Genomic DNA, 27,009 nt, shown 5'->3' on the forward strand with positions numbered 1-27,009 from the left:
TGATAGCGTATAAAAAATATTTTCATTAAGGAATAGCACATGGATTGAATGGACATTTCTTAAGTTTAAAATACGCGCATTCGACTTTTTTCTTTAGTGTTTATGAAAATGAAATGAAATATTGTTTAATTCATAAGTCTTCCAAAGAATTCGATTCTTCTCAGTGTAAGTAAGAGGGAGCCGTACTGATTATAATCAGTTTGTGTTAGCTTCAAATAACGGAACGGTCCTTGCTTTACTTGAATCTCAAAGAATGATTCTTGAAGGTCTCCATTTAGTGAACTATCATTGGATCTTTCATCAAGAATTGTCCAATTAATTACGTCATTAGAACCCTCCAACTTCCAACTTTTGAAAATGATGTGGCCATTTACTTGAAACAGATTTTAATGAATATGAAGTGAGAGAAACTTTTCTATATTTGAAATCAAATAAAATAAATTGATTTACAATGTTTTTTGTAAAAAATTCTCCTTCATCTTGTACAATACTACTTAATGGATATTTTTTATCATCTAAAACTGAAGATGCTGTCACTTTAATTGTTCCGTTTGTTATAATATTTCCATTACTTTCCTTTGTGAGATGATCGAGAATTCCATTAAATTTATTAGTTCCATCATATTTAAATAGAAAAGGTAAAAATCTCTTTCGAAATTCTTCGTCAGATCGTTTGCCTCGAATTTTACTAAGTGAAGGCCACAACTCACCGATTTTCTGATGAGGAAGTAAATTGACAATGGATGTTAATCTGTCAGAATCTTCTTCTTCTAAAAATTCACAGTGAATATATTTAAATAAGACATAAAATTCTGGATTTTGTTGATATTTTTCAATAACAAAATCAAGTAACGATTTTTCATTTTCAAGTTTGAGTTTATCACATTTCAAAAGTAATTCTAATTGTGACAACGAAAAATTTTGTTCTTTAATTTCTTCAAAATGTTTTGCTCCATATTCAATTTCTTTGTCAATATTAATTCCTACTTTAGTTTTAAGATTAAGAATATTTATTAAATTGTCATTATTGATTTCAAGAGGCAATTTTTTCTGTACGTTCTGGATTTTTAAGTTGGTTAATAATTTTGATAATTGGATCTTCCAAATCAATAATATTTACTATTTGTCCATGTAATAATTCCTCGAATTTATGAATTATTTCATCTGTTACAACTTCGTCAACTTTTTAAAAAATTCATTTTTGGGTTTTTAGCTTTCATATTTGAAACAACAGGTGAAATAAATTCTGCAAAGGAAATCAGGTACTTTTAATAATTTATCATTTTGAAATCGAAACTCAGAAATTATTTTCATAAATTTTTAAAATTAATTCTTTTTAAACCTTCAAAAAAAAAAAAAAAATTCAACAAACATTTACAATAGACATTTTCTTCATATGGTTTGATACCATCGTTTGATTTCGATTCCATAATAATTTGTGCAAAATATGCCAATTAGGAATTCAATGCTAACGGTTGGGCTGCACCCAAAGACCGCTACAAAAAAAATTGAACAGAAATATTAATGTTGATGAATCTGTTAAAGTAACAAATAATAGCAATTTATTTAATATTAAATTTTTTGAGATTGATGTTTTATGACATTTAATAATAAAGAAGATTAAGATAATGTAGTCAATTGACTAAAAAGTAAACAAGATGAAAACACTATTTTTTTGGAATCTATATTTTTACAATGTGTATTTTTGGTTTGTTCAGGTGTTAAACCTAAGTCCTTTTGTTTACGATATAGATCTTCGATCCTCCAATATTTGTGATTGCAAATTTCGATAAAATAAAGATCAAGTGAACCATCGGCACCTGTTGTTGCTTAATAATTTACAAACAAAACAAAATTACAAAAACACATTTTATGAACAAAACAGAATCTGAACCGTATTTACCTCAGCGGACATTTCACAATGTACTTTGGCGGGATATTTCTCGACTTTCCAGAGTCATCGAGAAATTTTAATTTATAACAATTCCCAGTTTCTGACGGTGGCTTTAGCACGTCTGCTTCATAGAAAACAGATGTCCACGAGCCATTGCTCTCTGGAAACAGCGAAAGTACGCGCGTTTTTGGGTGGAAACTCTACTGCTTTGATATTGCGATCAGGCAAAGAAGTTGGGAGAGGAATAACATTGTTTCTGTCAACTGTGATGGAAGAAGTTGAATCCGATTCGGCGTCACATATTCTGTAGCCATTTTCTTCCATTGCTAATACATAACATAATGTCCATTCGTTATTTAATTTTGATGCAACAAATGAACCAACGGGTACTGGGGTATCATGAGGAAGTGGAACAGACCCACATAATGGTGGATAGGGCATACTAACTTGAGGAAGATCATTTGATAAAAATACATTAAACATTTTATCATGCGTGTTAGAGTTGAATTGCGGGGTTGAAGGAGAACGAGAGTGCGCACTTGATGTAAAGCCAGAAGAATAAGCTGATATTATAGGAGAAACAGTTGTATCATCAATCTTGGAAAGTATCCTTTGGGATTGCATAATCGCACTATCTATTCTTGCAATGACATTTGTGTATTTAAGATTGATTGAAGAATATTGTTTTGAACAATGGGGCGGGGGATACAATGCTTCAAAAGAAGTTTCAAGATCATTTACCAATGATTCTAATTCACAAGAATCTTTTGCAAGTGAATATAACATTTCCATGAAACCTGGATCTGCGATAGCCTCATCCATGGTTTTAGAGGTCACTTTTGTTTACATGATTCCTTCTTGTAACTCTTTCAGTATACAAATTTTGCTCTAAATACAAAATTTTAAGAAAAAAAGAAGGCATGTAGATTCTATTGCAAAGTGATTGATGAGTTATGGATAAAAATTATGATTATGTATTAAATATAAATTTCTTTTTCAACATTATAGTAAAAACTTCATTTTTAATGTGATGAGTGAAATTTTCATGTAAGAAACTTGTTTCATGTTAGTTAACATGAAAATATTTATATTTTTTAAATTTTAAAATATTATTAAATTTATAAATGAATTGATTTCAGCGCCGCTCTTAGCTCAGTGGTAGAGCATTTGACTGTAGAAAAGTAGTCATCAAAGGGTCGCCGGTTCGATTCCAGCAGCGCGGAATGGATTTTTTATTTTTTTTCACCTGAGCAACTTCGAGAGGGGAAAAGCGCACCATTGGATAGAGCTCCCGGAGAGGAGCAGAACCATATAAGTTCCGATGATTTTCGGAGAATCTCGGAACATATCAGATTATCTCTCCGAGATAAACATTTAGGCTCGAAACTATACACAACACGAAAATCAAGACCAAAAATAGAGCCTAATAATGCTAAATTTATCAAGAAGAACCCGTTTTTTTTTTTTTTTTATCCTGAATCAGATGCAGAAGAAAGTTCGACGGAGAACATCACAAGCAACACAGAATCAATATACACCAGCCCAGAGCCATTCAGAGAAAGTTTGAGCCCAAGAGACGAACGAAATTTCGAAATCAGATTTCGATCAGATGCAGAAGAAAGTTCAACAGAGTACACCGCAAGCAACACAGAATTAATATACACTAGCCCAGAACCATTCAGAGAAAGTTTGAGCCCATATGACGAACGAAATTCCGAAATCAGATTTCGATTAGATGCAGAAGAAAGTTCAACGAAGTACACCGCAAGCAACACAGAATCGACATACACCAGTCCAGAACCCTTCAGAGAGAATATGGGACCAAATGAAGAACAAAAATCTCGAAATCAGATTTCGATCAGATCAAACACCAAGTTACCAAACACATCCACAATTAGTACCAAGTATCACTAGATACCATATGAAGATAGTTAATGAGCAAGAATACTATGCAGATGATGAAGAAACTTGTACAGATACAGAAGTAGAAGATATAATGCTTAGACCAAGAACACTAACAGGAGATGAAATAAATTTAATGAGGAATGAAATAAGATTCACATACTACAACTTACCGATAGCAATACGAAATAATATGAAAAAAGAATTATTATTTTGTCCATGGTTTCCTTTCCGTACTTGGCAAAACGAAAGCGTTGAAGAATTACTTATACATTTAAATAAGTTTCATAAAGGGAGAAGAATTGAATTAGCACCATATATGAGATTCAGAGATATAGACATAGTTAATTTACTTAACATTAATAATAATGAAATTGAAGAAAGTGAGGAACCAGGAATATTTTTTAATATTAAGTGTCCATTCTGTAATAAAATACAATTAAATAATTCTGATGAATATGGTTTACATCTCACGGATCACGCAAACTCAGATGTTTATTATAGTGATATGCTCAGAAAATGTTGTTTTCTTGATGGTTTTTTTTTCTTTTATCCAAAAACAATAAATTCCCAACATTAGGAATTATTACAGGTGATAATGATAATCCTAATAACAGACCTAATCCCAATTTAAATTCACAAGATATAAACATTAGAATCCCAAACTTTAAAATATTTCCAGAAGATGTTATAATACCACATTTTAATAAAACAACAGAAGAAAATGATATTACAATCCCAGAATTTAATGTTGAAAGATATGAAGAAAATATTCAAGTACCAAAAATAGAAATAATAGAAGAGATCAAAAAATTTACCGATTCCCAAAATTAATTTTATACAAAAAGATCAATACATTAGGATTCCGAAATTTAATATAAATGAAGAAATTAACAATATTTTATTGCCTAAATATCACAAACAAGATTTCGATATTAATATTCCAATGCCTAAATTTAATTTACAAAATGAAGAGAAAAAATATTACTATACCTAAGTTTAATATTACAGAAAACGAAACAAATATTTCATTACCAAAATATTTTTAGACAAGATCTTAATGTTAATATCCCAATCCCAGATTATAAAGTACAGAACGAAGAGAAAAATGTTATTATACCTAAATTTAACCTTACAGAAAATGAAACAAATATTTCAATACCAAAATATTTTAGACAAGATCTTAACATTAATATCCCAATCCCAGACTTTAAAGTTCAAAATGAAGTAAAGAATGTTATTATTCCAAAATATAATCATGCTGAAGAAACAATTGATATTCCAAATCTTAAAATAAATCAAGTTAATGAAAATATTAATGTCCCTATACCAAACTTTTGTTATTCAGAAAATAAAATTAATATTCCAAAACCCGAAATTAATGTTACGAGTGAAAATATTTATATTAAAACACCAAACTTCAATTATATCGATGAAAATAAAACAATAACTATTCCAAATATCAAAGTTAATGAATCGCAAACAAATATTAACATTACAATCCCAAAAAATTAATTATATTTATAAAGATATTGATATTATTGTACCAAGTGGAAATTATAATTTCATTCAAAGCAAAAATGAAGAAACTAATAAAACATCGAATAATAACAAAGTAACTAACTTCAAGGATGATGATGTTAAACAAACAGTAGAAGAATCACAACAAGTAAATCAAAATATCGAAAGCAATAATGAATTCAATGAGAATACACCACCAAACAACAATAATAATGTTAATATGAATAAAGAAATCATTATACACACGCCAGAAGAACTTTATCTCAACCTTAAAAATATTAAAACAACATTAGAGTTAAAACAAACAATTGATAAATGGAGAAGTTATAAAATTGATAAAGATCTATTCTTAAATAAAACAGATGAAACAAGAATACCCATCATAAATCTAATGTTAGTTTTCGATAAATTCCCAGGTATTGGTCCATTTATTTGCCATAAATGTGATTATCAAGCTTTCAATGCAGTCACCGACTTAAAGAGGCATGAAAATTCAGCCCATAATGGAAAAAGAAGAAATGGGAATATTATTTATGATTGTTTAGGATCGATATTAAGAAAAAAAACATATTGGATGCAATTTGATAAAGGTAATAAACAACTTTCAACTTATCGGAAAACTCTTTATGCATGTCCTTTACATAATTGTAATTATATTACAGATTGTGAAGACACATTTAATAACCATATAGTGAAAAGACACTCCAATTATAATGAAGATAAAAGAGATTTTGGATGGATGTGGGCTCTGATTTTAAACTATATTCAAAGATATGATATAAATCCAACAGCAAATATATTAGTAAGAAAAAGGAAAGCATATATTTGTGATTTTTGTAAAAAAGCATTAGCAGAAACACATAAAAATATAATTTTACATAATAGTCATACGCATAATATTTCAATAAAAGAAAATATTAAGATCCCTATACATCAAGTTAAATTTAAATCAATTGTTTTTAATTATCCTGATAAAGATGAAATTAAAGAGATTGAAGAAAAGATTAAAAGAAATGAAGAAGAAACTAAAGAAAACTTAAACAAATTAGCAAAAGGTGAAATTGAAATTGAATTTAAAAAATAAAGATGATGTAATAAAAAGGAAGAAACAGGAGAATAGAAAACAAGAAAAAAAAAAAAAAAAAGCAAATATTAACAACGTAGAAGTATTAGAAATCAACCAAGATAATGATACAAATAAAAGTGAAATTAATAACACTAACTCATTAACAGCAGACAAGATAATCACAAGGAACCAACCAATTAATGATAGAGAAACTTTACTTAATAAATGCAAAAAATGGATATTTGCGAATGAATTCCAAGAATCACATATAATCAGATTACCAAGAATTAATAAAAATATTAAAAATAAAATTTATAAAGAAATTAGTAATGTTTTTTGAAAAACAAAATTTTACCTTGGCTTAAGAAATGAAAAAAAAAAAAAAAAACAGAAGAAGAATGGATTATATTTCAAGGTTGTTTATGCAAAATTAATTTAATATTAAGAAAAACTATTAGGAAAACTCTCAAAATCCCATTAAATCATATGTTAGGCTTAAGCAACAATAAAAAGAAAGATAATAATGATAATATTCATAATACAAATTTAAGAAGAAAATATATTCAAGAAAATCAATTATTTAAAAATAATATCGCATATGGAAAAAATTATCAAACTAAAAAAACTTCAAGAATCAGATACAAGAAATAATTCCATCTCTTATTTAGAAGAGGCAATAAAAGAAGCATTAAATAAGATTGACAAAGAAATTTTAATGACTACATTTGGAGGTGATAATATAGATAATATCAGAAATATCATAGATGAAGAACCAAATCATCGAGAGCAAAGAATGAAGTATATTGAAAATTCATTAATCAAATATCAAAACAGAAATTTCAAAAGAAAGGAATAAGAAATATACACAATTGGTGCAAGATATGTATGCAGAAGACCCAAAAGAGCCATGAGATGGTTCATTACAAATGAACCAACACCAGAATACAACATTGAATTTGAGAAAATAGAAAAGCATTTTTAAAGATGAATGGGAATTCCTCCCAAATTACCAAGAAAACAATATTCCAGATATATTTTGTTTGAATAAAAACTTAGATAACAAAGATGAAGAATTACTTAAGCTAATGTTACTAGACAAAGACAGAATCAAACAAGCAATTATTACAAGACCAAATTTATCAGCTACAGGTCCAGATGGTATTTCTAATACCATTTGGAAAATCAAAATTAATATTACAGTCAAATTAATCAGAAACATAATTAAACAAATAATGAGATTCAAGAAAATTCCAGAATTATGGAAAATATCAAGAACTATATTGTTATTTAAGAAGAATAATCCAGATGAAATCACCAATTGGAGACCAATTTCAATATCACCAACTTTATACAGAATTATGATGTGCCACTTTGCACGATGCATTCAAGATTTAAATGTTTCTTCGCCATTCATAAGTTCAGTACAAAAAGGTTTTAAAACCAATATCAATGGGATAACTGAACACATTACGAATATAAATGAAATAATTGCACAATCAGTGAGGTCAAAGATTCGATTTATATTACAACATTAGATTTCGCCAAAGCCTTCGATTCAGTACCTCACAAGCTTATTACTTGGTCATTAAATCAATTAGGATTCCCGAATTATTTTATCAAATTAATAAAAGACTTATATACAGATACCAAAACAAGAATAGAACTAAGAAATAAACCTTCAGATTGGATTAACATCAATAGAGGTGTCAGACAAGGTTGTCCTCTATCACCAACACTATTTAATTTATGTCTTGAACCTTTAATCAAAGCAATACAAAATTATAATAAAAAAGATGGAGTAATTATAGAAGATCCAATGAGAGAAAATGAATTTTTTTTTTTAATATTCAAGCTTATGCAGATGATGTTATATTAATTTCTAATACACAAGATGGAATGCAAAATATGATTAAAACAGTAGAAGAATTTTGTAAAATATTTAAACTTAAAATAGCTTCACAAAAATGTAAGACTCTATCTTATATATATAATAATAATACAAGACCAACTTTAAATGAATGTTTTACTATTAATAATGAAGAAATACCAAATCATCCATTAATGGAATATATAGAATATTTAGGTGCACCAATAGCAATAAATCGTGAAAGTAAAAAACAACATTCTCAAACTAAAATCAATAAAATTAAACAAGAAATCATACAAGTAATTAATTCTCCTTTAAAAGTTAATCAAATAATAGATGCAATTAAAAGAATAATTACTCCTCAATTAGATTTTGAAATGTTAAATGGTTTATGCTCTATTAAAGAACTTAAAAAAACTTGATGAATTTATTAGAGGTTCAATAAATCATACATTAAATACAAAAGGTTTAACAAAAAGATTTATTTTATACACATTATAAAGAAGGAGGTTTAAGTTTAATGTCTTTTAAAGAAAGAAATTATGTGTTACAATTAAGAACATTTATAGGTTTATTATTATCAAAGGATTTAAATATCAGGAATTTTATTAGAATGACAATGTACAAAGAATTAGACTATAGGAAAATACAAGTAGATGAAAACTCACCTTATTTTGGAATTCCTTTTGATAATAAAGGTAAAATTATACAAAAATCAGAAAGAAAAACAAATAGTACATTTTGTAGATCAAAAAAATCATTATATAACTTAAAAGTAGGTTTTAAACCAAACCTAGAAGAAAATAATTGTATTATCTATCAAATCGATAATAAAGAAAATAAAGAAGAGGAAGAAGAAACAGAAGAATTTATTAATGAGAAAGACATTACAAAATATTTAAATAAAATGATACGAAAAAAACACCTAGACAACCTTAAGAAATTACCATTTAAAGCACATACTTTCTGTACAATGGATAAATCAACTGATTCAAACTTCTTTTTATCTAATTTTAGAGCACCAACAAGTAATAATATTATTAAGTTCGCTATTTTAGCAAGATGTAACAATTTACCAACAAATGAAATCTTAAATAAGAAAAACCCAAATATAAATCCTAAATGCAATAGATGTAATTTAAATCAAAATGATTCATTAATGCATAGAATTAATGGTTGCTTAAAAAATTAGAAATTTAACTACTAAAAGACATAATGCAATAGTAGAAGAAATAATTAAAGGAATTAAAGAAAATAATTATGAAGGTAATAATATAATATTTAATAGGAACACCAAAGTAATAGACAAAGATTACAAAACAATTGGAACATTAAAACCAGACATATGGTATATTAATAACAATAGATTAACTTTAATTGAAGTCAATTCTCCGTATGGTACGATCAGAAATCTCGATAACAAATAAAAATAAGAATAATAACAATAATATAAACAATATAGAAAGAGAAGAAGAAGACTTTAATGTTATTGATGAAGATAATTATAATCCTGAAGAAGAAGAAGAAGATAAAGATGAAGATGAAGAATTAGAAGAAGTACCTTTTTCAGATATTTTTTCAAACTCAGAACCATCAGATACCAATGAAGAAGAACAAAAGGAATACATGAAATTCGCATTAAATGAAGCAGAGAGGAAGTACAATAAACCGATCAAAGAAGATAATATACAAAAATCTATAATAAAAGGAAAGATCTTTATTATAGACAAGAACAAAAAAAAGAAGAAAGAAGATAACTTGACGAAGATGAACTCAATACTTAAAGGAAAAAGTATTAACGAGTTAAAAAGACGAACAAGAGTTGTACGATCATCTAGACTTTTGCAATACGCGATCAATGCAAAAAAGAAAGAAGAAATAGTTAAAGATTCTACTATTAAAAAGAATAAGAAGAAAACAAAAGTGACACGATCTATTAAAACGGTTTCGACCACCCCAAAGAACAGTTCTAACATTGATCATAACAGTAGGGTTAACCTACAATAAATTAAGACGGACGCGTCATTATACAACACATACTCATTCCAAATGAGCACTAACACACGTAAATAAACACCAAATTCCAGCAGCGCGGATGATTTTTTAATTTTTTCCATCTGAGCAACTTAGAGAGGAGCTCTCAGAACCATATGTTTCCTCATATGAGAGAACTCGAAACATATCAGATTATCCCGAAGTAAGATAACTCAGAACTCAAAACGGAACATACCAATGAGGAAACTTTAAAAAATCAAAATTCTAACAAAATTATTAGATGAACTAAATGGTTATTAACTAAGTGCGATTGTAGAATTTGAAATTATTATATTTTTTAATTTATCTCAAGAATAAAATATATTTTATTATTATTATTAATACAGTAGATCCAGTGTTTGCAGAAATAATGTTCCTCATGGAAAATTCCAATATGGATGCTTTTCATAATATTTGGTGAAATAATAATATGAGGTGCGAAATATGCAAACCCTTTTGATTAAATATTACCGATGTTAGGCTTTTTTATCAAATGCTTCTATTTAAACATCAATAATATAATGATAAAATTGAGAATATTTCTTTCCCAAATTTTTCTTTGGTAAATTTTCATAGATAAATAATATTTAATTTTATATTTTAATAATATAATAAGATTTCATGTTGAGACAAAATTTTAAAAAAGTCAAAACCATAAAAACCATTAGATTTGTGTTTCTCTTTGCTTTATGAGATAATAAGGTTAAATGTTTTGATTTGATTTTTAGAAATTATTTTTTCGCCAAAAGCTTATTCACATATAGATAAAGAGCTGCTTGTGATTTTAAATTATTGTCAATAATGATCCCAGATCAATTTCCTTCTACATTTGATAATTATCTATTTCTAGACAAATTTTCTATAGAAATTAACGTTCATTAATACCCTGGTGTAAAATGAAGAGAAAATTTACAAATAAAGAAAGGAGAAGAATATACAAGGTTATAAAGAATTCTGCAAGCATGTCTCTAAGGAGTGCTGCTTTGCTTGAATTTGTTTCAGCATTTCACTCTGTTTTATTAAATCCAAATCCAAACATAGATTTAGGAAGTAGCGCTTTAAATATTATATCCAATTCTCTTGCTTTTACAGCAGAGTCAGTATTGTTAGAGACATGTTTTAAAACTCCTATCTACAATACAAAGGAAATCATTATTTTAAATGCAAAAATTATAACAGCAGCAGCTTTACTCACACACCCTCTCACTACCCTTGTATCAAACTATAAACAACAGAATCGCCTTTCATTTGATGGATTTTTTCCAACTCTTTTCCAAAAAATTTCTTCCAATTTCGGATTTTCGACTGCATCAATTTTAGCAGAGAAATACTTACCTCCTGATTACAAGATTGGTGGTTCGTTTGCTCGTTTTGTTGCTAAAAATACAATTTCAAATATTGGCGGAAACATAGGATTTGTAATTGGTTCCTTACCACAAACAAGGGTACTTAGGCTTAGCACTTTAAAAAGTTATGCCATACAAATTGCGAAAGAAATACCAAAAACAATGTTTTCCTCTTGTTTGCTTTCAGCAGCACCAATTGCATATACTTTTTATATATCTAATGTATAAATGTATATGTTCTTAATCTTTTTTCTTAGAACTGCTGTGAAAGGTGTGAGTTCATAACGGTTTTTTCAATATGGTGACCGTTAGCGCCAAAAATGCAATTCCAATTTGTAATGGCATTGTTTCACATAAACTACTACTTATGGAATCGAAATCAAACGATGGTATCAAACCATATGAAGAAAATGTCTATTGTAAATGTTTGTTGAATTTTTCACTTTCAGTTGAAGGTTTAAAAAGAATTAATTTTAAAAATTATGAAAATAATTTCGAGTTTCGATTTCAAAATGATAAATTATTAAAAGTACCTGATTTCCTTGCAGAATTTATTTCACCTGTTGTTTCAAATATGAAAGCTAAAAACCCAAAAATGAATTTTTTAAAAGTTGACGAAGTTGTAACAGATGAAATAATTCATAAATTCGAGGAATTATTACATGGACAAAGTGTTAATATTATTGATTTGGAAGATCCACTTATCAACATTTTTAACCAACTTAAAAATCCAGAACTTATAGAAAAATTGCCTCTTGAAATCAATAATGACAATTTAATAAATATTCTTAATCTTAAAACTAAAGTAGGAATTAATATTGACAAAGAAATTGAATATGGAGCAAAACATTTTGAAGAAATTAAAGAACAAAATTTTTCGTATTTTAAACTTAAGAAATGTCCATTCAATCCTTGTGCTATTCCTTAATGAAAATATTTTTTATACGCTATCAGAATGTTTTATTATTTTATCATTTATATTTATTAAATATTTTCATTTTTTATTTATTAATATTTTTCTTTTCTATTTTTTCCAAATATTCCGAAATTTCATCTGTTCCATGTTTTTTGCAGTATTCAAAATAATCAAAATAGTATTCATCACCTTCATCATCTCGAAATTCTGCAATTGAATGAATAATATTAACATATTCATCAATATCATATTCATCGTACGTTATTCTTTTAATATCAAATTTCTTCGTTTCGATCAATAATTTTACTATTTCTAAATTCTTTTTTTCGATTGCAATTGCCAAACAAGTCAAATAAACAACATGTAAATCACCAGTACCACTTTGTTCATATGAATAGCTCATGCCCTTAAACGGATTAACAAAAGGATTTTGAAGAAGACATTCAACACCTTCAATGTTGCCATTTTCTATTTGAAGTGCAAGAAGTGAATAATATTCATAGAAATGTATCATCTGCAAATCAGGACTTATTAATTTAGCATAAATTAAATTATTATATATTTGATAATTTGTTGCATCACATTTTGTAACATTTAAGTTTTTTAGTGCTGTGCAAGTTTTATGTGGATTTTGTCCCATTAAAGATATACATAAATCAATTAAATCTGCTTCATCATATGATAATAGTTCAAACATTTGTAATGTTTCGTATACAAGGTTTTCTTTGTTTTTTATCCCTTTTTGAGATAAATATGATAAAAGTTCGAAATTTGCATATTGAATGCATGTAACACCTAAATCCATATCAATTTGGACACTTCCTGAAATTGATTCGTCCCAATATATAAAATTGTCATAATGTTTAATTCTGATTTTTTCTAATTTTCTAATTTTTTCGATTTTGTTTTCATAAATATATTTAAAGATATCATTTCGATGAAAAATAATTGCTGCTTCACATGCTTTATCAAATGTTGAATGATTTTGTTCACATAAATGTACAATTTCAATGTTTCCACCTGCAACTGCATATTTACCTGTGTTTGCTACTTTTGCATCATTCATAAGTAAATATTTAAAACATTTTATGGATGAAAAAAACGCTGCATAATCAATTAATGTAACATTTGGTTTGTTAATAAATGAACATCTTTCATAATGTGATTCTGGAATAGTTTGATTAAAATCAAAATTGTTTTGTGATGATATTTCTTGAAGCTTTTCGATGTCATCATTTCGTATTATTTTCGCTATTTCATTTGAATTATGTTCTTCTTCAATTAATTGCTTATGAAGTTCCAAATCTTTCTTCGAAAGTTCTTCAAAATTTTCCAATAATGTTTGTGAAAATGAGTCATCATCATAAAAATATTTTTCATTTTCAGTGTATTTGAGGTATAGGATGTAACGCGCTTCATTGGTTTCAAGTTTGAATAAGAAATTTGTAAAAAATTTGTTGATTTCTTTAAATTTATTTTTATCTCGTTGTTCAAGACATTGCAAATATTCAAAATATAAATTAGTGTCTTTGTCTTGAAAAATAAATGAGGCATAAATAAGCCTGAAAATAATTAGATTAAATGATTTTGAATATTTGGAATGACTTAGTTCTATTGTTTTTTCCACAGAACTTTCTATGTTAGATTTGTTTAATTCATCAAAAATAATATTCTTGAGCTGGCTTTCTATGTTCAAAGTGAAATTATTTCCTAACGGTCTCTATAATTTGTTCACCAAAAATTCCCATTTAAAAAAAGGAAAATTTTTATTTTGTAAATACAAACCATTGGTGCTTTAGTTTCAAATTGCTTAAAAACATTTTCAATTTATATTTTTTTATATCATTATAAAATATTTGATTGTAAGAAAAATTTTTGTTGCAATAATTTTGTTTTATTCCAAATCACTCATTCTTATGGTGGTGTTTCTTATGTTTATGTTCTTTCTTAACTGTTCTTTGTTCAACAAAATGGCTTAAAAATTCATTTGCTTGTTCTTCACCTTGTTCCGCTGCAGCCTCAATGTATTCACGTGCTTTACCTGGGTTTCTCTTACAACCTTCACCTTTCATCAACATTGCACCATATGTATACTGCGCAGTGGGGTGCCCCAAATCAGCGGCTCTTTTGAAGTACGTTAAGGCTTGTGACATGTCTTGTTCAACGCCTTCGCCCTCACGAAGCATCATACCATAGTTAAACATAGCTTTGGGGTTTCCAGCAACAGCCGCAAGTTTATAGTATTTGGCAGCTTCAGCAAGATCTTTATTACATCCACGACCTTCTTGAAGACAAAGAGCCCACTGGAATTGTTCGTCAACAAGTCCACGCTCTGCGCCTTGCTTATGTATAGCGGCAACTCTCTTTGGATCACGTGGTTGACTTAATAAAATATCAATTTGACTCATGGCAAGTGGTTGTGGTTTGTCGCTACTAGATTCATGACCGAACTGTACTGAATCAATGTCATTAAAATGCTTCTTTCTTGCTGATTCAGCTGGTTCAGCATCAAATCTATAAATTTCACCATTTTCGCCAATAAGTGTTGCTTCATCATAATCTTCATTTTGTTGGAATTCGTATACCTGTTTTACATTGGGTTGAGGGCGTGATTGAGATTCTGATGGAAGAACATGAATCATATCACCATTGACTGCACCAATATCTCTAAGTGTTTGTCCTTTTATTAACCAATTTACCTGGCCTTGTGAATTTCTATATAGTATTTGATAATCAATGTTTTTAGGCAATTTAAGGTTTCCACATGCACTGTCAAGAAGTTGTTCATAGGTGAAATCCAAGTAGTATGTAAAGTGTTGTGGTTGTGGATCTTGAACCTTATCTGTTGTATATAAAATTACTGTTTGGTAAGTTACATCTAGGTTTAAAGCCATTTTCTACAGTTCTGGAACTTTTCCTGATTGTAAGCACGATAGAAATTATTTATTGGTTCAATTCTGAACTTTTTCAAATGAAAGCATATTATCGTTGTTTACTTGGAATCCGTTTAATAATCAAGCACCCACAATCAAAAGTGACAGTATTTTGTACTAACCAGATTGCCCCTAACCGCTGCGTTTACTGAAAAAGTGGTATTCAAAATTGAGAAGTTCTGTCATTTTACCAACTAGACAATGTCAGCTGATCCAAAGCTTGTTGAAGCCGCTTCTAGACTTCTTGTCAACGCTCCACCTGGGGAATTCGAAGACTGTGTAAATGCTATGAACCAATTTGTCGAAGATAAAGATGTTGTCGAAGAAGCCAGAAAACATTCAGTTCGTAAGTGGATGATGTCCCGTTGTGTTGCTGTTGAAGTTGGAGATCATTCTGCAATGGTTTGTGAAGAGGCTCTTCAAGATGGAAGCAGGTTTGTTGATCCACATACAATGAAGATTTTCGAATACAACTTTGAAGACCGTACATCCCAAGAAACTGACGAACAATTAGATTCAACACCATTCAGGAGTGCATGCCAAACAGCTCTTGATGTTTTCTCAAAGAATACCTTAAAGAACGGTGCATGTGGTGTTTATGACACAAGTGATGGTGTTGCTATTGTTCTCAGTGGTTCATCAATTGCTAGAGAAAACTATCGTACAGGTGATGTCTTCATGAGATTTACAATTGTTAACGGACATCTTTCTGGTAAGATAACAGCTGCTGCTCACTTCTATGAAAACGGTAACTGCACACTCGAAAACAGTGCTGACTTCGAAGCACAAGTTAGCGGAAATGACAATGATTCAATGGCCGCCGCCGCAGTTAAGAAACTTTCCGAGTTCTATAAGACATGGACTGAAAAACTTGCTTATGGCTTTGACCTCCTTAAAGACGAAGGTTTGAATCGCCTTCGCCGTAGACTTCCAGTCACCAAATCTAAGGTCAATTGGCGCGCTGAAATTGTTGGCTCTGCATCAATGGGAACCAAGAAAGGCAAATAAATAAATCGCACTTTGATTTGGTAATATTTAAGAACAACAAGTTGTTTCAAGTGGTCTTCCAACACGTCCAAGAACAAGAAAACGAAAATAAAAAAGCGATCAAAAATCATTGAAATTTTCGTTTAATGAGGTTCTGAAATCTACTGAAACCATTTTGAAGATTTGAATGAATATGTGGTCATTTCAAAGGTGAAATGATCGAATAAATTTATAATGTGGGTTTAAGATTATCGATGAATATAATTACAATTGGAATTTAGGAAATTTTGTTAAACAAAATACATATATTTTTATTCATCCTTTTTAAACAATTTATTATTTTCTTTGATAAAATAAAATATAAGCCTTACTGTTGTGTGCTGCGGCAATACTTATTTTACTAGCGCTTGAATCATTAAAGTAATACCATTGTCCTGAAGGCAAATCTAATGCAGCTGAGGTGTAATGACCGCCATTTAATCCACCAGCATGAAAAACTACACCAATCAATCTATACACATCGTTGTTCTTTTTCATTGTGAACAAAGACGCGTCAAGTTCATCTGGATAATCAACAGTAGTATCAATTTTCGTTGCATATCTTAATCTTCCTTCGAATCTTTTCAAATGTATAATTAGTACAGGAGGACATTGTTCAATCTCGATTTTCTTTGTCGCTTTAACATAATGATTACATTTCTCACATTTCCATTTGTTACTTTCATCTAATTGTTCTTCTTTTAAGAAGAACTTTATGCAATCGATGAGTTTTATACTTTTCTCAGCTCTGGACGGAACTGAAAGAGACAAAAACATAAATAACTCATGAACAATAGATGAATACCCACAAAGATTACAATTAATACGACTGTAAAGTTTCCCAGAAAACAAATCCATAATTGGAGATGAGTTTTTGCTTAAATAAAGGCTCCATGAATCAGCATTAGATGAAACAGTTTCATTCTCTGTGCTATTTTTTGGACGCGCGGCTTGATTAAGATCTTCATGAAGTCCATCAAGAAGTGCTCCAAGTAGTTCTTGTGAATCTTGCTGCCAGTAATTCGCAAATTTTCGATACTTAGAAGCAATCGCACTTCGAAGTAAACGTGGATCTCGTGTATTGTTTCGACCGCCACAAATGTCCATCAGAAAATTACGATATGCAAGTGCAATGGCGCCATGAGAACCAAGTGGATTATTAAAGTTGATATGTGATTCGAATGTTGGTGACATAACAAATGCTGTGAGTGGCTGAATTCGAATTAGACATTGAATGGCGGCATTGAAAAAACAGGTGTTACCAAGGTTGTGAAGACCAGCAGGCTTTGGAAATGGTTGAACAGTGTGTAAATTAAAGAAATCAGTGACTGATAATGATTTCATTGAATTGCCAGATAAGTCAATGGATGGGGAAGATTGAGATGAAGTTGTAAAATTGGAGCTTTCTTCGAGAGAGGAAGCATTGGAATCGGTTGAATTTTTTTGTGTATCGATTGAATCTTTATTTGATGAAATGGAATCTAATTCAGTAAGTATTACATTTCCATCAAATCTTTTTAAAATGTCTGAAACTAGTAAAGAATCATCGATTATTGAGTGTTGTGATTGTGATAAAAAGCGATATTTTTGACGATCGATACTTAAAATTCTACATAACTGTGTCAGGACATCTCCAATTACCCAGTCCTTTAAAACAGATTTTTGTATAAATCGATTTTGAAAGGAAATTCTTAAAGTATCTGATGAAAACAAAACAATTGGTTCTCCTGTTTTAGGATGTTTAATTAGATTTCTTTGATAAGGCTGTATTCTTTTAAATAATTTTGCAATTTCTGGCCATGCTGATGATGGAATTACTTCAAAATCAGTATGTAATTTAAGATCTGACTTAAATTTATTTCCGCTTTTTAAACTATTTAAGTTCATTTCGCTAGGCTTTGGATTTTGTGGGTCTTTAAGCCATTTAATTAAAGAATCATACCATTGTTTTTCTACAACAACAACTTTTAAAACATAATTTGTTGCATTTATTTTAAGCGAAGACAATATTTTATCAGCTTTTGTTGGTGACAATTCTTTGTTTCCTTCGCCTTTTTCCATAGCAAAGGACGTTTATGTTTGCGAGATTTGGAAACGTTAAACCAATTGAGCGTAAAGTATACAATTATCGATTTTCTCTCAAAAATGAAATTCCTTTAAAAAACAAATTATTTTTTATTATCTTTATTATATATAAACATTTTCGAGTATTCTTATGAGAAAATCAAAATATTTATTATGACGTATTTCAAAAAAAAAAATAGAAATGAATTAAAATTTGTGTATATACACAAAAAAACGTTTCAATTTTTGAATTAGAAACGATCAAAATTCAGTTCACGAAATCTTCTTCTAGTGACTTTTTCAGAGCTTTATGCCAAAATTTGAGGCAAATTTCATTTGTTTATATGTTTTCATTTTGTTATTACATGCATTTCATCAAATCTTAAATAAATCACCAAACATTAAATTTAAAACACCAAAAAATCAAATCATTTTCCTTCAGCGTTATTCTTAGCATTTGATTTCTTTCTACTTTTTGGAATTGATCCAAATATCAAAGGTTTTTGTAAGTAATAAAACTCGACCATATCCTTTGTTGTCTTATCAGGAAACGCCTTTGCTATTATACCGAACTTATGCGGGTTTTCCCAAAACAACTTTACGTACAAAGTTTTTTCCTGTGGCGACCAATATAATCTTTTTTTATATTTATTATGTTCACCCACAGGATCATTCACATATCGATTATTATCTACGTAATCATTATATCTTGGAAGCTCAAAACTAAGTCTCATTTCTACATCAGGCGCAGTTCCTTTAAGTGCATCTTTTCCTTCAAATGGTACTGTCGGAGTCGCAGGTTGCTCAGGACCCCAATGATAATTGTCATTATGATATTTTAGGTTTAATGTATCAACTGCTGGGTTTTGTTCCTTTTTCCAGATTTGGTATAACTCATTGTATTGTTTGGAATATGCAATCTTTTGTTCTTGTACTAAGTTGGAGCGCCAAAATAAAGACGTGTAAAATAATGGAAGATTTTCATATTGCGTTTGAAGCTGGGTAGAAAATAATGGAAGTTCTTCAACACTTGAATATTCATGATGCGTTTCAACTGTATATTTTTGTTTTGCTGTGTTTGCGCGAATTTTACTTTGTTGCGTAATTGTGTTAATAATATGTTTCGGAAATAAAAAGCCATGATAATCATCTATACGAAATTGAGATGAATTACTTTCGAAACTAAGGTTTTCGTCTTGAATAAGTCGGGAATTTTCGCGTTCTAATGAAATTAATGTGGTCTCAAATGAGGTGATGTCATTCTGTAAATCGGATTTGGCTTTTTCTATTTCTGACGCTTTTGGTAAGGATGGATATGGTGCGCCACTAAATATTTTTTTTGGATGATTCTGGGAAAAATATAACGATTTATCATAATATGAACGTGGGCGACTAGGTGCCGAATTAGGGAAAGAATGCATAACTTGATAATTTGGAGGTGAATTAAAATTTCCCATGGAATTTATTATTGGTGGCGCATTGGCCATGGGTTTTAGTGACCAATAAAAAAAATACTCGTCAATTTTCAACGGCCGCGTCCGTCTTACTTTTTCTGCGGGCGTTTCAGGTAAATTGTGAGGAATTCAATTTTGAATAAATTTTCAAACCGCCTTGTGAACATTTGCAAATGTTAAATCCTTGTTTAATCGTATATTTAATGGAAGTTTTCAACATTTCTGATAAAAAAATAAATTTTATTCTTTATTATTATGGAAATAACATAAATATGAAGATACCATATTTTTTTTTCTGAATTTATCTTACTTAGGAATTAAAATATTCATATTTTTAATTATCATATCCATATTTGCACATATAAAAAAGTTTTCTTTTTTATAGGAAATCATTAATGAAGGAAAATCATCGTATTATACATTGGATAACTTAGTTCCGATTTTTGTGATTTTAAAAAGTAATTTGAATCTTTTGAAATTACGATTCATATTTTTGAGTTGTAAGATGAAATTTCAAAATTTCAAACATTCAATAAATAAAGGGACATCTTCTTTACCTCAATTTAAATTTGAGGAATAATACAAAATTCTATTAATGATTGCGACCAAATTATCTGAAAAAAGCTATCGTTGGAAATCGATTTTGAAAGTAATTAAATCGACAAGATTTTTTTTGATAAAAATAGATTAAATCAAAAGATAACAAGTATTTTTGATACAAATAAAAGCAAATTCATTACATTTACTTAATTTTAATCCCATTGAAATTAATGACATAAAAAAGAATTTTGAACAAACATTTTTAATGATGGAAAAGAAAAAGGAAAGAAGCATTCAATCACATCGGAAAGTTAAATGGAGTCAAGAAGAAGATAATCAACTAATTGATGCAGTAAAAATATATGGAAATTCAAATTGGTCTTCTATAGCTCAACATGTTAATGGAAGAAATGGGAAACAATGTAGAGAAAGGTGGATTGGAATGTTGGATCCCAACCTTATTCATGATGGATGGACAACATCAGAAGATCATTTACTTCTTAAAAAACAAAAAGAATATGGAAACAAATGGTCTAAGATAGTTACATTTTTTCCTAAGCGTTCTTCAATTACAATTAAAAATAGATGGAATTGGCTCATAAAGCATGTCATTCCTGAACAAATATTATTTAATCCTACTGAAGTAACTGATCTCAAAGAAAACAAAGATGATATCTTTTTTGAAGGCTCATCTTGGAAGGAGCTTGATTTACTCGAGTATTCTCATTTCTCTTTTGATTGCCCTTTAACAAATGAATGGTTTTCTTTTTGAGTAAATTAATTAATTAATTATTGTTGAAAAAAAATTTATTTTTTTTATCAATGAACTCTTTAATATAAATCAAAAAAAAAATTACAATTAAAAGCAATTCATCAAGAATTAATCATTATTTTTCATAATCTAATTTTTTATTTTTCCATAAACAATTACCATATCATTTCATTATTCAAAAATGCAAAATTTCAAATTTTTCATATTCTTCAAAATTATTTATAGAATTTATTTCTTCATCTTTATTTTTAAAAACATATTTAAATATATTTCATTACATTGATTTCTTCCACATTATTTACAAAAACATATTTAAATATATTTCATTACATTGATTTCTTCCACATTATTTACAAAAACATATTTAAATATATTTCTTTGAGTGACGAATGAATTAAACATCAAAATATATTTAATAAACCAAAATTTATTTTCTATTTATTTTTAACTATTCATAAATAATATGCAAACAATTCATATTACTCTATTTGACTCATTGGCTTCTGAAGCATTTCTCCGATATTCTCAGCCACGAATCTCCTTCCCACTCTGTCGGGCGATCCCATCTGATGCTTTGGGTTTTTCCTTGCGTGTATTGGCCCCAAAAGCACCGGCCTAATTTTCTCTGTGTTTTCGACATTCGCGTTAGTTTTCTCTTGATTTGCGTCTTCTGTTTCACTATTAACTTCCAAAGATATTTGTGACTTCGAAGAGCGTCTCGAATGTCGATGGAAACTTTTCTCATCTTTTGATCTTCTTCTTCTTCGTTTTCTTTTCTTTGAAGAAGAAGCGTCTTCACTTTCCTCCACAAATAATTTCTGGTACAAAATCGTCGGGTTTTTAATTGTGGAAGATCTTCTTGTACGTGTTGTAGCAAACCATTGACCTGCCATTGCTTCTTCTTCTGTTTTGTTATTATTATTATTTTCGTTCGTGTTGTTATTCTTTTGTTTAAATTCAAAAGTTTCATCAGTGTTATCATAGAATTCGCTGATAAAATCATTCGCTGTTCGTAATGTTTTAGGTTCAACATGATTAATAGGCGTCGGTGGTTGCGCTGAGTTACGCCGCTTTGATGTCGTCGACTTACGTCGTTCGTTTTTCTTTTCGTCATTATCTGACGTTGACTCTTCATCTGCTTCTTTCTTCTTAAGTTGTTGAACAATTGGCTTAAATGATGGAAACGCATCTAATTCGCTGTTGTTAACTCTTGGCGCTAATCTGAGCATTGGCTGTTTGGGTTCGACGTGCTGATTTGGCGAATTATTATATCTTGGCGAATTCTGACGATTAATAACATTCACATTTTGATTATTTGTTGGCGTATTCATTTGGCTATTATTAACATTTTGATTATTTGTTGGTGTATTAATATTAACATTTACATTTTGATTATTTGTTGGCGTATTCGTTCGACTATTATTAACATTAATATTTTGATTATTTGGCGAATTATTATTATTATTAACATTTTGATTATTTGGAGAATTATTATTATTAACATTTTGATTGTTTGGAGAATTTTCATTATTAATGAATTGCACATCATTCAGCGAACTTGGTGTAATGATATTGTTACTTTTCGTCGAATCATTTATTACGGATGAGCTTTCTTCAGTATCTTCAAATATAGGAATTGGCCGCTGCACATTATGCGGTAAAGTAAACACGGGTTTAACGCGTTTAGATTCCGCGGAGCCAATACTTTGAGCGAAAGTTGCTCTTGGAATTGGGATTTTTTCCTTTATGATATCAGTACTTTCACTTTCATCATTCGATATGATTGAAGTGTTTGAATCTGTCTTAAGTGCTACTCGTAACTTACGCATTCCTTGTGACTTAGGGAACACTGAATACCTCCGTAAACTTTCGGGACTAATTTTTTCTTCGATTAATTGACGTGGCGTCATCACTTCGTTTTTCTCGTTTTGTTTACGTCTAATTCGAGGCGATGTTTGACTAAAAGTTGCCAACTTTTCGGGATCAATTTTCTCGATGAAAATTGATTCGATTATCATTCGTTGGAAAATTGGTTGTTTTGAAGTGGGTATAGCGTTAATATTTTCTTGAGTTTTTATTAAGGCCGCAATTGAAGCACGTCTTAACATTAAATTTCGTTGTACTTGTGGAGATATTGTTGATTTAGTTTGTACAGTTCTTCGAGGTATAGTATCAGGTAAATATGTTGATTGATGTGAAATTAATGTATGACATCTTTGAGAGTTTAAGAAGTTATCCCATTTATTTTGATCGAAGTTAATAATAATTTCATTTTTTATTTCGTTTTTCCATGAATTCGATAATTTTAATGTATATAAAGTACATAAAGGTAATTTACTTTTATATTCCATTCCACCATATATTATAATTTCTTTGTTAGATAACATTGCACCACTTGCATATCGTAAAGAAGTTGGAAAATTTCCATAATTATTAATTTTAGTAATTCCGAAATTATTTAAATTTATTGTAAATGGTTTCGATTCAGGTCGATCAGTAATTCCGCCAATGATTAACATTTCATTCCCTAAAACAAATGATAAATGAGACATTTGTGGGCGAATTTTTTCTTTTAATATTTCTTTATTCCATTTTAAATTTATCAAATCAAATGTCCATAAATCATTTAACAAACCTTTTTCATTTTTACCACCGAAGATATACATTTTATTTTGATATACTATCGCAGAATGTCCACATCTTGGATCAGGTTTTTTTCCATTTATATTTAATTGTTCGATTTCTTTTTGTAATGGATCTAATATATATATTTGTGATGAAAATCCATTTTCTTTAGATTTACCACCGAATATATATAACTTATCTTTATATGATACACAAGAATGTCCATGTTTATAAAATGGCGTTTTCATTCCAAATTGATGCCATTGTCCACTGTTTAAATCAAATCGCATTATTTCGGCGACTTCTTTTGACCCTATAATCCCTCCAATAACATATAAATAATCTTTTAAATATGTAAATGTACTTTTCCTTCGACCAACTATACCACTTTCTAATGTGGTCATTTCAGACAATGGAAAATTTCGTAAATTTTGTTGTTGATACGAAGAGAATTCAGAACATATTAATCTTTGTGATGTTGATATTCCTCCATAAAAGATAATACATTCGCCATTAGAGATACAATTATGTTGACAAATCGATGGTAATGAATCAGAAATTGAAGCTAAAGTCCAATTAATTTGTCGTTCTTTATCACCTTGTTTATTTTGGAATGAGTTTAATAAAAGTTGTATGTTATCTAAAAATTGTGTTTTCTCTTCTAATTTAGAAAATGATATAATGAAATCTGTACGTTCATAAACATTTTCTTTAACTTTATATATATATGGAATAATTATTGACCGAAATTCTCCTGCTAAAGGTAAATAATGAAATGTATATAACGATTTAGAAAATATTAATTTCGCTGTCTTTCCTCGATCAATATATATGAAAACTATATCATTACATAAACACATTTGCGCTTGTGAAGTTTTCTTTTGATCTTGTAATGTGATTTCGACAAGCATTACGATTTGTCGTGTTGGATTTTGTAAGTTAATTTCATATTTCTTAAGTTTGTCTTCGATTTCTTTTAACATTGTTTGTTGTTTCGCTGTTTTCGTTGCTTGATCAGCTTCTTTATTAATCTTTTCGATTGTTTCTTCTGCTAAAGGTAACAAATGATAATCGGGATATATCTCAGGTGTAATTTTGATTAATTCACGTATAAACAATAAATAACGTGGTAAGCGTTGAATCGGTGTTATTAAATATGACATAAAATCATGTTGACCATTCATTTGTTGTAATTCGGACATTGTCGATGTAAATGCGCGATTTTGTTTTTTGAGATTTATGAGCTCATTGATCGAATGATATTTAGAGATATAATGTATCGATGAACGTAAATTCTCTTGATGCTCTAAGAAAATCGATGCTGCACTTAAAGAGTTATTACATTCATTACTTAAAAATGAATTATAAAATTCTTTGTGCGCTTTATATATGGGTTCAATGTCATGAAATATCATATCTTGTTCACTATCTGTTAATACATTTCGTGATTTTAATTGAACTTGCCAAAATGTTAATATTAAATTTAAATCATCAAGAAATTGTTTCTCAGTATTAATGATCTCTTTGAAGACATTAACACGTTGTTGGATCATTTGAAGTGATTTGGTGGAAAATTTAATGTCAACTGAGAGTTCTGGTGGTGACTCAAAATCAATGAAATTATTGAGGGTTTCTTCTTCATCAATTTGTTCACCATCAACATAAAAACCATTGATCTCAGTACTATTGCCGGTGATCGAAAAAATTTGATCTGAAAGATCACCAAATGTAATATTTATTAAATCTGATATTGAGAGCGAAATTGGAAGTGGTGGAAAGTTTAACTCCGCGTTGTGATAAACTTTTAAATAGAGTATAATGTTGTCTTTCGGTATTGAAGAAGATTGATAAAGATAATATTTTGGTCTATTATACATGGTTGGCTTTTGTGTGAGAAAGAGATATGGATACATTTTAGTTGGAACTTCTGTTTCAGAAAGAGCTATCATAAAACTTGGAGTATGAACCCATACTGTTTGCTTTTCTTCAAGTATATTTTTAGAAATTAATTTGTGTATTGAGTAGCTTTTGATGCGGCTTTCCTCGAAAACTTTATTTGGACCAGTATCTGAACAAATGCATATAAAACGAGGTGCCATCCTTCCGTACCTTTTACGGTTATTTTACGATATTCAAAATCCGGTTTTGAACGGTATTCAAAATTCTTTTCTTTCAATTATTGATCAGAAACCAGAAATTGACTTACTTAAAAGTTATAAAAAGGATCATTAAGTTCATTTCAGAAATTATTTTTATCATAAAAAGAAAGAGAAATTTATTGTTGCCACCTGTAATTAAATGATTTTATGGTTTCTTAAGTTATAGATAAAATGAAGCATTTTTTTCATTTTCATAGAATTTATTGGGATATTTTACATTGGGTTTCTATTTCATCAGATAATCAAAGGTCAGTGATGAAATGAAAAAAGCAAAGTTTGGGATATTCTATATTCCTTTTTTTGAAAAATAATAAAATTTTAGTACCATCAAATAATGCTGAGATATGATGAAAATATGCTGTCATTATCAGAAGTATCACATATTTCATTGGATACAAATAAATTGAAATGAAAAATGTATATAATGAAAAATAATTCGGATATTTCTGTTTTCTAAATTAAAAATATTATTTTAATAATTATGTTTTCTATAAGTGACTAAAAAAAAATAATGATATTAATTAAGATTAAAACAATTTATTCTGGAATAATCATTTTCAGAAAAGTTAGTTAGATAGCGGATACGCTTTTTTAGCGAAGCTCTGTCAGTAAAAAAAAATGAAGTTTGATTGAGGCATGGAATTTATCACTTCGCTTGAACAAATTATATTTTCTATAAAAAAGAATATAAAATTATCAATTCAACATACAATAAAATTATTTAATTCAATTTTTTTATATTTATTTAATTTAATCATATGTAATTTGATCTACTTTTACATTTTCATCAAAAAAGGATTCAACTCACCCGAATCAAATGATTTGTACTTTAATTATTTAGAAACAATTCAGCAACAAAATTACTCCGAATTTTTCCTTTTTTATGCAAG

At 28.9% G+C, this 27,009-nt stretch overlaps 5 protein-coding genes across 5 annotated transcripts; 1 reads left to right on the plus strand and 4 right to left on the minus strand.

The window, feature by feature from the left end:
* Window positions 1-2,020: 2,020 nt before the first annotated feature.
* GO595_003194 (uncharacterized protein) lies at window positions 2,021-2,716 on the minus strand (the record flags this gene model as incomplete). Its single annotated transcript, XM_067916187.1, has 1 exon — window positions 2,021-2,716. One exon carries the CDS (start codon window positions 2,714-2,716, stop codon window positions 2,021-2,023), a length of 696 nt encoding a protein of 231 aa, XP_067776995.1.
* Window positions 2,717-14,450: 11,734 nt separating this feature from the next.
* GO595_003195 (sel1 repeat family protein) lies at window positions 14,451-15,440 on the minus strand (the record flags this gene model as incomplete). Its single annotated transcript, XM_067916188.1, has 1 exon — window positions 14,451-15,440. One exon carries the CDS (start codon window positions 15,438-15,440, stop codon window positions 14,451-14,453), a length of 990 nt encoding a protein of 329 aa, XP_067776996.1.
* Window positions 15,441-15,680: 240 nt separating this feature from the next.
* On the plus strand, window positions 15,681-16,487 carry GO595_003196 (F-actin capping protein alpha subunit; the record flags this gene model as incomplete). Its single annotated transcript, XM_067916191.1, has 1 exon — window positions 15,681-16,487. The coding sequence occupies one exon, from the start codon at window positions 15,681-15,683 to the stop codon at window positions 16,485-16,487; it is 807 nt and encodes a 268-aa protein (XP_067776997.1).
* Window positions 16,488-16,802: 315 nt separating this feature from the next.
* Window positions 16,803-17,849, minus strand: GO595_003197 (Clan CA, family C19, ubiquitin hydrolase-like cysteine peptidase; the record flags this gene model as incomplete). The annotated part of the gene is made up of 1 exon (XM_067916192.1): window positions 16,803-17,849. One exon carries the CDS (start codon window positions 17,847-17,849, stop codon window positions 16,803-16,805), a length of 1,047 nt encoding a protein of 348 aa, XP_067776998.1.
* Window positions 17,850-21,814: 3,965 nt separating this feature from the next.
* GO595_003198 (uncharacterized protein) lies at window positions 21,815-23,353 on the minus strand (the record flags this gene model as incomplete). Its single annotated transcript, XM_067916193.1, has 1 exon — window positions 21,815-23,353. One exon carries the CDS (start codon window positions 23,351-23,353, stop codon window positions 21,815-21,817), a length of 1,539 nt encoding a protein of 512 aa, XP_067776999.1.
* Between the last annotated feature and the right edge of the window lie 3,656 nt (window positions 23,354-27,009).

Source organism: Histomonas meleagridis (genome assembly GCF_020186115.1).
Source record: "Histomonas meleagridis strain 2922-C6/04-10x chromosome Unknown contig_20, whole genome shotgun sequence".
NCBI lineage: Eukaryota > Parabasalia > Tritrichomonadida > Dientamoebidae > Histomonas > Histomonas meleagridis.